This window comes from Hemicordylus capensis, chromosome 4, assembly GCF_027244095.1.
Source record: "Hemicordylus capensis ecotype Gifberg chromosome 4, rHemCap1.1.pri, whole genome shotgun sequence".
In the NCBI taxonomy this organism is placed as follows: Eukaryota; Metazoa; Chordata; class Lepidosauria; order Squamata; family Cordylidae; genus Hemicordylus; species Hemicordylus capensis.
Window position 1 is genome coordinate 119,522,768 of NC_069660.1, and position 16,534 is coordinate 119,539,301.

The 16,534-nt window shown below is 45.8% G+C and overlaps 2 protein-coding genes across 2 annotated transcripts in view; one reads left to right on the forward strand and one right to left on the reverse strand.

Annotated features, from left to right (window-relative positions):
* DDAH1 (dimethylarginine dimethylaminohydrolase 1) overlaps positions 1-10,254 on the reverse strand; it is a 221,108-nt gene extending 210,854 nt beyond the window's left edge. The window contains exon 1 of the mRNA XM_053247793.1: positions 10,205-10,254. The gene's annotated coding sequence lies outside the window, so the exon portion shown is untranslated. The remainder of the gene's footprint in view (positions 1-10,204) is intronic.
* Positions 10,255-12,578: 2,324 nt separating this feature from the next.
* CCN1 (cellular communication network factor 1) lies at positions 12,579-15,645 on the forward strand. Its single transcript, XM_053247791.1, has 5 exons — positions 12,579-12,943; positions 13,292-13,505; positions 13,893-14,240; positions 14,409-14,611; positions 14,720-15,645. Exons 1-5 carry the CDS (start codon positions 12,881-12,883, stop codon positions 15,017-15,019), a joined length of 1,128 nt encoding a protein of 375 aa, XP_053103766.1. The 5' UTR covers positions 12,579-12,880; the 3' UTR covers positions 15,020-15,645.
* The last annotated feature ends 889 nt before the right edge of the window (positions 15,646-16,534 follow it).

Genomic DNA, 16,534 nt, shown 5'->3' on the forward strand with positions numbered 1-16,534 from the left:
AGTAAGATGTTCCCCTTAGGGGGTGGACTGCTCTGGAAAGAACATCTACATGCTTGCATGCAGAAGGTTCCAAGTTCCCTCCCTGGCATCTCCAAGATAGGGCTGAGAGGGACTCCTGCCTACAAGCTGCTGCCAGTCTGGGTAGACAATACTGAGCTAGATGTACCAATGCTCTGACTCGGTAGAAGGCAGCTTCCTATGTTCCTGACCCCTTGCTCAGTAGTGGGCTCTGTTACAGTACCCCCAATACACAGCCATCTAGCCTCTGCTCAAAACCTCCTGCAAAGCAGAGCCCATCACTGCAGGCAGCTGGCTGCTCCACTGCTGAACAGCTCCCACAGCCAGGAAATTCCTCCTAATGTCCAGCTTAAACCTGCTGCTTATGCCATCATTTGCCAGCTGCTACGATACTCGTATTACACTCAGAAACCTGAAAACCTGGATGGGGGGCAGCAGGACATGTATGCCCTTATTTGTAATCATGTGGTGGGTGGAACCAGCAGATGGTATCATCCGAACCGGCCAAAGTGTAACCATCATTCAGATGTTATCTCTCATTATTTAACTCAAATATTTGCAACACACCCACCCTTCTGAAGAGTGATAGGGAAACTGCTAGATTCCATCCTCTCTTTAATTATCTGAAGTTTTTAAAAAAGGCAAAAGGTTCCAGGAGACTCTGCAGTGAAACAAAAACCATGAGATCTGCAAAGGTACAACCACAGCAGACAGTAAAATAAAGGTAGAAATGACAGAACTTGCTTGTTCTGAAGGACAAAAAAATGGACCTAGAAGCTGTTTTTCACATAGCTTTGGGCAAACCAAGGAAGTGAAAACCTGAAACCACTTGAACATTAAACATTGAGGTCATGCTTCGGTTCTGCTGTCTTTCCAATGCATTTCCATGTTTAACTGCCTCCCTCCCCAGCCTTTCACCTCCCCTGTGAGTCACGGAACCAAGACATTTACTACTGAAGGAATGATTTAGGGCTGCAGGAACCAGTGGTCTGGCAGAGGCAGCAGGAGAGGCCCATTCTAAGGTAAGCACAAACATTACATACAGAAAAGCGTAGAGAGAGAAGAAGCTGAATGGAGAAAGGGTGTGTGTGTGAAGGAACAAGGCCTGAACCTCCTCTTTTTGTGTTACAGATTTCTGTATTGAATATGTATATGCTTACTCTTTATGTTCTGTGTTTTAAAAGCTGTCAAAGGGTCACAGCTCCGGTTCTACTGTTGGTTTGGGAGGGGGAAGGGTTTTACTGCCTATGTTTTGGAGGCATAATGGGGTTTGATTGGATCTCTTTTAAATAATGGAGGAAACTTGAGTTGTTTTGATTGGTTTGTTTAAAAAAATTGGAGCGGGGGGAGCAGGAGCGGAGCCAGCCAAACGGCAGCTTGGGTCCAGTGCGACGGACATCACATGCACAGGGTGTAGCTGAGCCTCGAAAGAACCCCCCACCCCAGGCTACGGAGAGACCCGAGTGAGTGCTGCCTGAAATGACAGGGAAACGCTCACTCAGGCTCTCTGGAGCAAAAGGGGCATGACCTCGAGCTCCGGAGAGCCTGAGGAGCGCTTCCCTGTCATTTCAGGCAGCACTTGCTGCTTGAAAGCATCTATTTATCTTTCTCTCCCTCGCTGGAGGGAGAGAAAGGAAAGTAGATGCTTCCCTGAAAAGGACAGGAAAGTGCTCGGTCGGGGCTCTCCATAGCCCAGGTGTGGGGAGTTCGCTCAGGGCTCTTCCGAAGCTCGAGCCACGCCCTGCTGTGGGCTTCAGAGGCCCCTACCATTGGCAGCCCGGGTTCTTTGAACCTGTTTGCACAATGGTGGCTCCGCCCCAGGGAGGAGAGAATAAAAAGGAGGCTTGCCTGCAGCAGAAAGTTAGTTTTATTTTATTTAACATATTTTTATACCACCCAAAACTTATGTCTCTGGGCTTTCTTCACTAGTCTCTTCACTAGTTCACGTCTTTTTACTAGTTCAAGTGAAGAAGCTCAAGGGAGTGCAGGTTCATGTTGGTGAGTGCAAGTGCCAGCTGGAGTGGAAGCTGGAGTCTTGGAGAGTCAGGAGAGAAGAGCTGAGAAGAGTTGTTGAAGTTAGAGCTAAGAAAACGCTGGGAGAGTTTAACTGAAACTTTCTGGAGAACTGAATCATTCAGCCACCAGAACTGGATAGAAAGAGCAGAACCTGAGGCTGGGAAAGCTAGGTTTGCTGCAGAAGCTGACTAGAGGTGATTATAGGAAGATTCCTGGTAAAGATTGAGTTAGGGCACAGTATTAGGTATAGGTTAGTTTGGATGTGTTTTTCTTTTATTTTTTGTGCCTTATGCTCATTTGGCTGCTGTTTCCGTGTACTAAAATTCCCAAAATACTATTGTTTTGAACAGAATTATTTTAAAGTAAAACTTTCTGGTTTTGAATTTAAAGATTTGTAGTTGTTTCCCCCACACACTTAGAAGCCTTTCCACCCTACCTAACTTTGATAGAAACAGATTTAGAAGGCTGTTTCAGTAGACACAGCCAGAAAAAAAATACAAAAGTCTACTGGTGGCAGTGGTGAAGCCACCCCGTGATCATGGGGAAGTTTGAGACCGGGCTGCAACAGGGTGAAAGAAATTGTAAAAGTATAGGATTATGGAAATGAGAATATGGAATATGAGAAAACTAAGAACACCTCAAAAGGCTTTTGTTTATAATTAGAACCCTCCTAAAGGATGTTTGACAGCAGTCTTTTGAGAGATCTACCATCTGAATGCTGATATATTAACAATCAAAATGGAGAAAAGTAAGTGGAATGAAGAGACAGAGTAATGGAAGACAGGGGTAAGAGCAGTAGCAGCTCATCCAAATAAGATGCAGCTGCCTCTTGTTCCCAGCAGCTCCAGTTGCACCTCTCAACCCTATCGTGCTCTGCCCAGGCATTAATAGGAGCTGCCTGCAGGCTGGCCATTTCATCAGGCTGAGTTCTACCTGATGAATGGCCAGCCTGCAGGCAGCATGCCTCTCATTAACACCAGAATGGAGCAGAATAGGATAAGGGGCAGAGCTATACAGTCACCCCTTGCCAACTGCTAGGGTTCCATCAGACGCATAACCAGGGTGGGGCAGGCAGGGCACGTGCCCTAGGCGCCAGTTGCAGGAGGGTGCCAAGTGCCTGCCATGCCCCACCCCCAATCACCACAGTTGTGTGTGTGTGTTTTTTTTTTTAGGGTTTATTGTTTTTTTAAAAAAATCCCCGCCCAGCCGGGCACCCGCTGCCACCCCCACTCACGCAGCCGCAACTACAGAGATCTGAGTCCTGGGCAGAGAGCCTGCACCCCCACCCCCAGCCTCCCCCGAGCACTGACTTTCCAGTTATTTTCAGGGAGTGTTTGCTGCCTGAAAGTCTCTATTCCCCTTTCTCTTCCTCCAGAGAGGGAGAGAAAGGGAATACAGATGCTTTCAGGCAGCAAGCCTGCCCTGAAATGAGACTGAAGAGCTCGCTCGGACTCTTTAGAGCTTGAGGCCACGCCCCCTTTGCATGTGATACAATCACATGATACATCACATGCCAAGGGGGCGTGGCCTCAAGCTCTAAAGAGCCGGAGGTAGCTTTTCTGTCTTTTTTCAGAGCAGGCTTGCTGTGTGAAAGCAGCTCTTCACTCGAAGGTGTGGTCCTTATTCAGTAAGCAACATTCTGCAGGCAACCCCTCTCCCGATCCCGCTCAAATCCCATCTTCCTTTCTTTGGGTGGGCTTTCCTCTGTGCTCTGTTGTTAGAGGGGGTTAGAGGGGAGGGGTGGGGAGGAGAGTAGGTACTTAGCTGTGCTGACTTGCCCTTCCAGCAGTAGAGATGTGCACGGATGCACGCGGCACAGTCCGGCACTGAGGGGGGGGTCTACCTTTAAGAGCGGGGGGGGTAGAACTTACCCCTCCCGCCGCTGCGTTTTAAATTGAAGTTTTCGGGGCGGCAGCGTTCCTCCCTGCCGCCCCTGCCCCCGTCGTTGCCTGGAAGGAGGAGTATGCGGTGCACGCGCATGGCGGCGATAGGTGCGCGTGCGCCGCGACGTGTACATGCGTGCTCGTCTTACTCCTTCTTCCGGGCAACGACGGGGGCAGGCAGGGAGGAACGCCCTTAAAGGTAGACCCCCCCTCAGTGCCGGACCGCCGGACCGGTCCGTTTCCGAACCAGTTCGGAGGCCTCCAACATGGCCTCCAAACCAGTTCGTGCACATCCCTATCCAGCAGCACCAGTTTGTTAAAAATTGATTTTGTGATTTAAGTCTTGTCTTTTAAAAGAGTTGACTATTAAAATGTGCAGTAAATCATGTGTAATTGAAAAAGGCTTGTAATTGTAAAGGTAAATGAAAAGGATTGTTTTACATCTGAAATTTGAAGCCAGTTTCTAGAACTTACAATAAGTTTTTCATTTACTGCCAGGCATGCACACTATGTAGAAATAAACTTGTATTAATGTGCATAAACAAGGCAGTCATCAAAAGAAACCTTAAAAAGCTTAATATGCAGAGACCCCTTCTATGAGGCGGATGAATACAAGTGTAATTGATGGATTTCTTTGTGACTTTTCCTGAGAGCCAGCATAGTGTAGTGGTTGGAGTGTTGGACTAGGACCGGGAAGACCTGAGTTTGAATCCTCATTCAACCATGAATCTCACTGGGTGACTTTGGGCCAGTCATGTATCTCTCAGCCTAACCTATCTCACAGGGCTGTTGTGAGGATAAAAAAAACCATGTATACCACTCTGAGCTGCTTGGAAGAAGAGAGGGATATAAGTGTAAATATAAATTTAAAGAACGGGCACATGGGTAAACAAAATCTCTCTTCCCATGCTGTTTGCTCTGATGTATTGGAAGGGGAAAGGAGGGGACAGTTTGATTAACATTCCAGAATTGTTCATAAGTGTACCCCTTAAGAATTAATTTATTAGTTTCTCTCTCTTCCTTGCCCTAACCTTGAGATTCCTCAGCAATAGCCCTGCCTGCTCATTTTGTGTATCTTACTCTTAAGATGGAGTAGGTTTTTTGTTTGTTTTTATTGCATGTTGTAGCTGTATGTGCATGTAGAGTAACTTGTGTTTTGGAGGAGGCGCTGAGGCTGTAAGGCCCCACTCTGAATGCAGGTGTGCACACACTGCCTTGATAGTGGTTAGAGTGCTGGACTAGGACCAGAGAGACCCTAGTTCAAATCCCCATTCAGCCATGAGACTTGCTGGGTGACTCTGGGACAGTCACTTCTCTCTCAGCCTAACCTATTCCACGGGGTAGTTGTGAGGAGAACTTAAATATGTATACTGCTCTGGGCTCCTTGGAGGAAGAACGGGATATAAAAAATGTGAATTTTACTGCTTGCTGGCAGATAGCAGCTGGGGGTGGGGCAGGGGGGTTGCTAATACACACTGCTGGATTTGGAATGCAATGAACATGCTGATCAGGGAGTGTAAGGACTACATCCAGTCTCCAGTACCTCTCTGAATAGCTGATAGGTGTGATTCCTGCTTTCTGAAGAAGGCTGTATCTGTGCTGCCTCAGCAATTTGCATCAGTGAAAGCAAGTAAGGTGCAGTTATAATTTTCAGGTAGTGCCATAATTTGTTAATTAAAAGCTTGACTTTTATTTTTGAGCTGATATTATGGTGAAGTTATCTGAAAGATGGGTGTCAGATATTTGGGGTGGGGGTGGGGGCGCAATTTCAGTGCTTGCCCTAGGTGCTGTTTTCCCTAGATAGGCCTCTGGGTTCCATACAGGCAAAACTTTGCTGTTGACGAATTTGCAGAGTTGGCAAAGCATTAAAGTCTATTAGAAACAGGGGTAAAGGGGAACCATGACCACAAAAAGACCTACAAATAAAAGGAAAAAATACACGAAAAATTTTGCTTTAAAAATCCTGTAATATTGCCAAGAGTCACCAAGAACGAGTAGATTGAACCTCTGGGAATTTTTTGAACCCCACCAGAATCACAAAAAGGCATTTTAAATTGGCTAGAGACAGCAAGGGTCACCAAGAGGAACGAGCAGATTGAACCTCTGAAAAAACCCCAGTCACTGAAGACCCCCTGCCCCTGAATCACTAAAAAAACCTTGCCAACCACAGATACTTGGGTTGTCGTTGGCAAGACCTGTCAACATTTCCCATCCACATATACTCAAAACCTGGTTAGTAATACCATGGTTGGCAAGGGATTACTGTAATTGTTTGGATGTATCCGAGGAGCATAAGTTGCCCAGGGTTTGGGGGGCCACCTCGCTCACCTGTCCCTCCCTCCTCCTCCTGCCACCCACCACTTCCTGTGGAGCCTTACTGCCGCCTCCACTCCTGCCACCTGCCAGCCAGCTTGTGGAGCAGTAAGAAGCTGGAAGGCCACATTCTTGGGGCCTTCCAGTTTCTTACTGGTCTATGAGCCAGCGGGTGGGTGGCAGGAGTTTCAGCAGTGGCAAGGTGCTGTGGATGTTGAGTAGGAGGCACATACCGCTGCTGGGGTGGCTGTGAACACAGGCCCCCTCTGCCATTGCTAACCAAATGGACAGGAAAAAGAGGTGCAACCGGAGCTGCCAGAAATGAGAGGCAGCTGCACCTCTCTTGGTGGGGCTGGCTTGTTAGAGCGAGCTGCTACTAGGGATGTGCCTGGCTGGTTTGGTTTGAATCTGGGCCAGATTTGAATAAACTTGGCCCAGTTTGGGTTGAACCAGACCCAGTCTGAACCAAACCAGCTCAGAGCTCTACTGGTAAAGGGGAACCAGGTGAGGATTCTCCTCTACCAGTAAAGGAGCAGGGGCTTCCCTGAACCTAGAGGGGGGCACATGCATGGAGGTCACTAAAATGACCCTCATGTGTGCACAAAGATCAGCGTGCGGGGAGCGGCCCCCTGTCCCCCCCATAGTCGAGACTTGCAATGTAAGAAATAAATTACTCCCCTCCCGCCTCCTCCAGGTTTAGGGAAGCCCCTGCCCTTTTACTGGCAAAGGGGAATCCTCAACGATTCCCCTTTACCAGTACAGCTCCAAGCCAGCTCCATTCAAACTGGGCCCAGTTCTACCTCTAACCTGTCAGACCAGGCTGGTTCGATGTTGAACCCGGCTCAAACCGAGCCAGCCCGCACACCCATAGCTGATAGTGGATAGCAGGTGCAAGGCAGCACAGGAATGAAAAAGCAAAGGAGAACCATTGAGGGAACCATATTGAGGGAACCAGGGAATCCTCTGGACAAGATGTAGGGTTTGGGAGGGGGAGGGAACAAGGAACCCACCCTCTCTCTTTCTCTATACAACTTAATGATGCAGTATTAACTCCACTGAGACCATGAAAGCTGGTCCATGGAGACCATGAAAGTGCTTGTAGCCATATATAATCACTTCAAGAAACTGCTTAGAAGACCTTTCAGTTGTTACGAGGCTTTTGCTCTGGCAGAGATACTCTATTCAAAATGAAATAAAGTGGATTGTGTTGTGTTCTGTATGTTCAGTATGTTCACATTTCTGAGTTATATAATGTCTTATTAGAAGAGGAACTGAAAGCTTGCCATTAGAAAGAACCAGAGTCAATATCCTTTTACACTTTCTTACTTCAGGAAAAAGAGCGTAACCACATAACAGCAGTAATCTTGGGCGGGGGGTGAGGTATCTTTGTGCTATCCAAATGCTTTCGTGTTCTCTTTTAACATGTGTCTAGCAAAGAAGATACACTCTCTAAGGTACAAATTGAAGACTGCAACAGGAAAACATCTGTGAAATGTTCACAAGGAAACCTGAATTAAAAGTAATGCACGTAGCCTCTGGATTTAACTCCTTCAGTTTCAGCCTAGAATCTTACAATGATATGCCTGGGAGCCTGCTTTATAGGTTTCTATCAGGACTGCCTGAAATGTGTGGGTTTGATATGACATTAACAACAGAGTGATATCCGCCAAGGGCAAACTGAGAAATATGTGGAATGGAAAAAAGAAATGGTAAACTCCCTTAGGGAGAAAAATAGATAATAAGAATTTTGGTGAGGTGACTTATCATTGTATCCTTTTGCTCTCTTCTTTTGCCCTCCATCCTCTTGTTTTGGCTATTCAAGGTTGTGAATTTCTGGGCCAAAGAACTGACTAAAGGCTTAAATAAATGTGGGTGAAGGGACTCATGTGGAAGTATGTATACACATGTAGGGCTGTAGTAGCCTCAGGGCACAGAAGGTGCCAAGCAGCACCTTAATCAGCTGAAAAAACAAGACAGACAAATGGAGGCCAGCCCAGCCTCTATAAAAGGCTTGGGAGCAACTGCTCTTCAGGTGAGTAACAGAGCTGATCTCACCTAAGGCACTGGGCCACTGTTACCCCAAAAGGCACAGCCATTTCAGTACTACAGACAGAGAATAACTGGGAGGCAGCTCAGGGTCCAGTATGAGACTTGGGTCTGCATCCTCTGCAACGTGGCAATAATTTCTGGGGCACACTTCTAGGATTGGCTTCTCCAAGATAGAGCTGAGAGAGATTCCTGCCTACAACCTTGGAGAAGCCGCTGCCAGTCTGTGAAGACAATACTGAGCTAGATAGACCAATGGTCTGACTCAGTATATGGCAATTTCCTATGTTGACTGGTGCCCTTAAAAACCCCAAGGGTCACCCCAGCAGCACAAGCATTGTTGTCACCGGCTGACATGAGGAAAATCATTCAGAGTAATCCCATTGAAATCAAAAGGATAAGTTAGGCCTAACTTTTAATTTCAGTGGGACTACTCTGAATATTTTCCCTCCTCATGTCAGCCAGTGACAACAACGCATGTGCTGCTGGGGTGATCCTGGTTGGGTAACTTCAGAATAGAATTTTGCACAGTTCCTTCAGTACAGTAAGGGACAAAACTCTCTGTGAACTCACACCCCAAATTCCTTGCCCTTCCCTTCGGATGCTTCATTTCTGCGGACCATGTCAGCGCTAGAGGACGGACTCTGCTGTACTGAGTACTTCCCGGTCCCTAACTTGGCGAGCTGATTTAACACGTGAGGCAGGCTAGATCATGTAATTCCTTACGACACTTATGCTAGAGAACCCAGGAGACCTTCCACCCGAGGGCGGGAGGGAGGAAACCCCCTCCCCATCCCAGGATTGAAAACGTGCCCAGAGATTCCCGAGTGACCCAGCTCTCTGGTATGCAGGTCAAGGACCCCATGAGCTCGACTTCCTAAAAGGAGCTCAACGGCCACGCCTGCCCTGCAGCTACAGGCGTCGTCATCCGGGGGGGTAGGCGGATGACGAGGTCCTCAAGACTTTCACCAAATATGGATCGGGGTTGGAAACCTCTCGGGTTTATTTTGCTGAAGCCGGAAATCACTTTGGCGAGAGTTACTCCCTCCTCCCCGCTTTGCTTGGGCTCCCGGAGCAAGGCCAGGCAAGGAGCCAGCACGACCCTTTCTTCTCCCCTGCCCGCAGAGGGCAGCAGAAGAATCACAAGCGGCGAGGAGACACTTTTGGAGGGAAGCCGCCTTAGCGCTTTCCTCCTCAGACTCTAAATGCAACGAGGAATCCCACGACTGCACAACAATCTTTCTCCTCTGCATCCTCTCAACATCGGCTACAAGTGTGGAATTTTAGCGGGGCTAGACCCAATTCTGAACCAGTTCCTTTTTGTGTGTGACAATCCAGTTTGGGGAAGTGGCGGGGGGCGGGCAAAGAGATTGGTGGAAAATGCTATTATTTTCCTTTTTGGCAGCATCGAAAACTGACAGATGGTGTCCTCATGTTGCTTTATGTGGGGCGGGGGTGGGCGGGCGGGGGTGCTGGAGAAGTTCCTCCAGAAGAATCCACCTAAGATGGACTTTTTATCCATCATCTGTCTCATGTCTATTTCTTTGGGTGAGGGCAATGCCTGGAGCCAACTAGGGGGGGAAAAAGCCATGTTTGAGAAGTAAGGCAAAACCGTATATGTTTGTGGAAACTCCACTGTACAAGTTTGCAGACTGGTGCTTCAAACCTCCATCAGTGGAGGACACAGGCGCTATTATATTGGTCCTACTTCTTCTGTCGCCTGCAACTCCCCGGTTGCAGAGACACTCAGCCCCCTAAAAGATGCGGGGCGGGGTGTATGCCATTTCTAAGGCTCCTGTAAGATTCAATAAGGCTGCTTGTTATTCCTTAAAAAAAAAACACCCAAAAAACTGCCACAATGTCTATTAGACCCACACTCACATGTCTCTCCCCTCCCCCTCAATTAAGACCCCAGAGGCAACACTTACCCTGAAACACCTTCACATTCGCCTATGAAATGTCTCCCTCTCTGTGTGTACCCCTTTCAGCGATGGGAAGGAGCAGGCGACGAGCCGTCTGGGTTTTTCCTCCGAGCAGCAGTAGGGCGGGTGAGGGGTAAACTCCCCTCCCCTAAATGGCCACCCTGCGTGAGTGTAGCACATATAAAGACACACACCGTATGGCAATGGTAAGCAGCCAGGTTCCTCACATTGCTTTGGTTTCCCATCTCCTCCCTCCTTCTCGCCCCCTCCCCGTCCATTAGTCCGCTATAGGTTTTGCAAATGTTGTTTTCGGCTTGTAAGGTGCTCTTGCACATGGTGGTGGTTGACATAAAGAGCAAATAAGAAATCTGTAACTTGCAAAGAAAAAGTAAAAATAAGTGCAACCTCTAGAATGCCTATAGAATCTTATTCTTAGGGACGTTTTAGGGTAGCAAGAATATTTCTCATGGGGAGTGTGTTATTATTTTGCACTAATAAATCAGCAAACCACAATTGTTTCCTCCAGTGCCATTTCTCCCTAACCATAATAGGCAGATTGCGTGAAGAAGGGGGGTGGGGGGAAACCACCCCACCAGGAATTCCAAAGAATTTCCTGCCCTGGGAACAAAAGTGAGGTCTATATTTAACAACATCTGAAGTTGTCAAGAATGCTTTGTGGTTGGATAACAGAGCAGAAAAATTTGGAAAATGCAGGCTACTGCTCTACCAAATATGGAAATATTGTTACGTCTGGTGTCCTGTCTGAATCACCATCTGGAAATACTTACAGCCATGAAGTCCAATTGAAAGACGCCACAACAGAAGCTAAAAACACCTCCTCTCCAATCTCAAACTAGAAAAGAAACATTACTAAAGAGAGACCTAACTACAGAGGTAAATACTAAAATCCCTGATCATCAGCAGACTTGCAAAGGTGTTTTGTAGGCCCACTGTGGTTTTGGGTTGCTTTGGGGCCTTAATAATGGATCCATCCTCATCAAAGTGACTGCCTTCAGCAGAATTATCACACTTATAAAGAACATTTGTGTTTTTACATATTTTGAATATATTGGAAGGGTGGTATAGAAATTGAATAAATAAGTAAATAAATAAATAAAATATATGCACACACCTCCTTTATATAACAGTTGGATATAATTGCTTTTGAATGTTCCCCTCTAAATTGTAGCATTCAGTTTAAGCGCTGTTTATTTTAATTGCTTATCATTCCATGCTAGACTGAAGGTCACTGAGAGTTCACTGTTCCATAAGAACAACTTTCAAGTTTGCTTCCACTGAAACAGATTCCACCACCCTTTTTGCACCCGCACCCCCGGGTCCATCAAAGCAGATCAAGCATGAGGAACGGGCCCTTTAAAGATGGTTTGTTTTTATCCATCTTGCAGTACAGAGAAAAAAAATAGAGTAAAAGGCAGAGATCAGAACAACAAACACTTTCTCTGAGATGAGTATCCAGAGAAGAAAACGCCTTCACCTATCCTTTCCTGGGTAGGGATAGAGAGATAGAAAACATTTGCAGGAGTTGACAGATGCACAGTGGTGAGAAGGTTTGCTTTTTTGTATGGGCCACCAAAATGTGTGTGTGTGGGGGGGGGAGTATATAGTTGCAGGAGGAGGAGAAGAAAAGATCTTGACTACCGGGGCTGCATTTCCACGATCAAAGTGACCGTATAACAGAAGCAGAATTCCCATAAGTCAAAAACCTTAATCCTTAAGGGGTCATGAAGATTCCCACCCTTCCTGGAACACCTCCAGACAATGGAGAGGTTCTTTTGCACATGCCCCATTCATAAAAAGTTAAAACTACGCCATCTGAGTATTAGTTTTGGATACACCCTTTCATTCCAGCATTGGACCAGATCCGAATGTTAAACAGATCTGCAGTACTCTTTCCCTCCTCGCTTTCCCTCCACATCCCTCCGACCCTTCCCTCTAATCTTCGAAACCATTTAAGCTATTTAGCAAACACACCGGGACAATCTGTCTCATGCACTTGTTTCCCAGGCTACAAATAGAGAAAAATTGCGGTGGGTGGGTGGAGAAATCGTTTTTAAAGACGATCACTACACAAAAAGGTGTGTGTGTGTTTGTTTTTGTTTTAAATATAAGAATAATAAGCTTGAGGTTGTTTAAATGTTGGAAAGGGACGGGTGGAAGGGAAAACCTGTTTTCTTGCTAACACCGAGACAAAAAAAAAAAAGCAACTTAGACAGGGAGGAGTTTGGATGCAAACCGCGCCAAGGAAACATTCCTGAGATACTTTAGAATTCCTGATGCTTTAGAATTCTGGAACGCTCAACGTCAGTGCAACTGCAGCATGCGGCGCCGCGGCGGCAGAGTATATAAGGAGCGACCTCTCTCAGCGCTTCTTCAGACGGCAACGGGATCCCAGAGAAGCGTGAGACACAACAAGCAGCAGAAGGAGGCGGCAACCGGTTTCTGTCCCTTGCCCTTCTTAGACCAGAAGCAAGACGAGGCATTATAGCCCCTTCAGGACTCACCTCTCTATAAAAAGCCACCGCCAGAGCCGAATTACTTCCACTGGTGAACTCGCAGTTCTGAGGCAGGGGAATTGTTTAGGCTCTCTCTCTGCTCGTTTGTTTTTCACCGGTTTCAGCTTAACAACAACCACCCGAAGTTCTTCTCTTCAAAGAAACAAAGATGAACTATCAAACAAGAAGCTGTTTTGTCCTGGTTTTTGCCCTCCTCCAGTTAGTAAATAGGGTAGGTCTGGAGTTGATTGCCAACTCTCCCCCCCCCCCCGTTTTGGTGGATTGTTCTTTTCTTTCTTTAAAGATTGTGGATCATTTCCTTGACATATGCTTAACTTGGATAACTAAAGAGAGAGACTGTGTGTGAGAGAGAGTGAGTGTGTGTGTGTGTGTGTGTGTGAGAGAGAGAGAGAGAGAGAGAGAGCATGTTGATAGAGGTATAAGGAAGTTAGCTGTAACTTGAAGGTGATCAAAGATGATGTGTGTGCATTTTTGGACTGCATCTGTGGTAGCAAGGTTTAGTGTTTCACCTAGTCCGGCTGTTTGTATTTCATCAGCATTTTCCTTTTCTTTCCCCCAGGCACTTTCTTCCTGCCCAGCCACTTGCCAATGCCCTCTGGAGGTACCCAAATGTGCCCCAGGAGTCGGTCTGGTTCTGGACGGCTGTCGATGCTGTAAAGTTTGTGCTAAACAGCTCAATGAGGACTGCAGCAAGACACAGCCTTGTGATCACACCAAGGGGCTGGAATGCAATTTCGGCGCCAGTGCCACAGCTCTGAAGGGGATCTGCAGAGGTAAGAAGTTTGTGCCTTGGTTCCTTTAAAGTATCTATGTGTGTGTGTGTGTGTATATATATATATATATAAATACCAATCACTCCTTGTACTAGCAAAGTTTAGTAATTTTCAGTCCATGTATGGTTATGCTTTGTTGTTGGTAGATTGGCAGAAGGACATATGACTTCAGCAGTCTGGAATGCAATTCACTATGTCTGGACTGCACTAACAGCGCATAAGGAAAAGTGATTCCTGACTAACTTATTGTTCTAGCCTAGAGCTCTAGGGGATTGTAGGGAACTTTACTATAAATTGAATTTAACAGAGCGGCGGGCGGGGAGGGGAACCAGCCTACTTTAGCAGAATGAGCTCTACTTATAACTCTACCTCTCCTAACATTTGCAGCACAGTCAGAAGGGAGACCCTGTGAATACAACTCCAAAATTTATCAGAATGGAGAAAGTTTCCAACCCAACTGCAAGCACCAGTGCACTTGTATTGACGGAGCCGTTGGCTGTATCCCACTATGCCCACAAGAACTCTCCCTTCCCAACTTGGGCTGTCCGAACCCAAGGCTAGTTAAAGTTCCTGGCCAGTGCTGTGAAGAGTGGGTCTGTGATGACTCCAAAGACACCCTGGAGGAGCTGGAAGGTTTCTTTGGCAAAGACTTGGAGCTGGATGCTTCTGAAGGGGAACTAACCAGGAACAATGAGCTCATATCCATTGTGAAAGGAGGATTGAAAATGTTACCTGGTGAGTTCAGGGTTATATTATCCTTCCTCTGCCAAGGATGGGAGGGGCTTAACCACTAGAATATCATTGCATGGAAATTGACTGTTATGTCTATTCAGTGCTCTACTATGCATGTTAATAAGAGAAGCAAAACGCTTACACCAGGTTCTTTCTCTCTCTCTCTTTTAGTCTTTGAATCTGATCCACACACTCACTCATTTGAGAATCCAAAGTGCATTGTGCAAACAACGTCATGGTCCCAGTGTTCAAAGACTTGTGGGACTGGTGTCTCCACCCGAGTCACCAATGATAATCCTGACTGCAGACTAGTTAAAGAAACAAGGATATGTGAAGTGAGGCCATGCGGGCAGCCTAGCTATGACTCCTTAAAGGTAAATGCAGCCCTTTACCATTGCACCAGTATTTTTTGATGATTCTGGCTGGAAGGTGGCTTTTGACTAGAGTTCCTACTAACCATGCTGCTAATCTCTTCCTTCCAGAAGGGAAAGAAATGCACCAAGACCAAAAAGGCCCAAGCTCCAGTAAAATTCACTTATGCAGGATGCTCCAGTGTGAAGAAGTACCGCCCCAAGTACTGTGGCTCATGTGTGGACAGCAGATGCTGCACTCCTCAGCAGACCAGGACTGTCAAGATCCGGTTCCGCTGTGATGATGGAGAGACCTTCACAAAGAATGTCATGATGATCCAGTCTTGCAGATGCAACTACAACTGCCCTCATGCAAATGAAGCCTACCCTAATTACCGGCTATTCAATGATATTCACAAATTTAGAGACTAAGTTTTTATGTGTGCAGGCTTGAGCAGGAGACTTGGTCCAAACAATATTTTTATTTTTTGGAAGTAGCAGTGGAGAAATGAACTCTGATGGAAGTGGTGCCTTTGCCCATTGGAGGGCAACACTGAGATACAAGAATGCACTGTGCAACTGGATACTAATGAGCAACAGTTTGAACATACTTAAAGCTTCATAATACTGGAGCAATCTTATTGCTTCATTTTGGAGCACTTTCATGATTACTGATTTCTGTTTGTAACTGATCTGTGTATGCGTTTGTCCGTCTGTCCTGGTTATCAAAACCTTCAATTTTGTACTGTTCAACATAATACCACACTTTTGTTGTTGTTCCAAGCTCAAGTTGGAGGTTACATTCCTTCCTAAGATGGGCACTTTTGGAGTTCTCATCTATGGCAGCTATAGGTACCAGCTATATATTTCATACCCACAAACAGAAATTGGTGGTTCTTAAAAGCGGAATATTTTATTTATCAAAATGTAGCTTTTTTGTTTTGGAGGAAAAAAATCCCTAATACTGGAATAAGTTGTAAATGATTTAATTTTATATTCAATGAATTAAGAGAATTTATTTATAGAATTAATCATTTAATAAAGAAATATTTACCTAATTTCATTTTAATTATTCAGCTTGCTTTGGGATAGCAGGAAAACACTATAGGTTGTTCCTATAGTAGTCACTCTGCAAGCTCTTAGAAAGCTAAACCTTGTCTCACTTACTAGAGAGCAGCTCTGTTAAAGTAAATAGCACTGCTGGACCTCCTTCCAAATAGACATCTTCAGAATTTGAGAGTCATTTACTTCAGCTCCACTGTTATTTTACCAAGGTGATGGTGCCATTAATTCCTCAAATGCTGAGAGGAAGCGTAGTTCCTGTTTTATAAAAGATCTTACACCTGCAATTGTTGGAACACACCATAGTGTGTGTTCCAGATCCATTCTTGATCATTTCAAATAGTGTCAGAACCTGCTTATTAATTATGTCATCAAGACAAAATATTTTCCAACAGAAATAGCATTTCTCTAAAATGTATGCTCACTACTCAGCAAGACAGAGTATAGTGGGAAGACTAGTCAATAGTTGTAGTCCTGTAGTTGCTTCTTGTAAATGAGTACACTGAGTTGTGAAGAAAAATGTCTCCTGCAGTCTGCAGGAGATCAGTTTGCTTTCACTACATTCAAACCTAAATGGACTTGAAGCAATTACTTGTGTTAATCCTAAATAACACAATGATTAAAATTAAACCGCTGAAAAAGAGAAGAATGCTTGGAATTCGTAGTATTTTTCCAACAGGCCAAGCAGCTAGCCTCTCTTTCCCCCCACTGCCTTTTCCCTTGCACAGTCTAATATGGCTAGATATATGCAGTTATCATTCTCCAAGGAATAAAGGAGGCAGGATTGCCAAAGGGATAGAAAGCACTACTAATCTCATCAGTTTATATCCCATTCCTAGCATGCAAAGTGCTTCACATTCCGTTCTTATTCATCCTCACAACAGC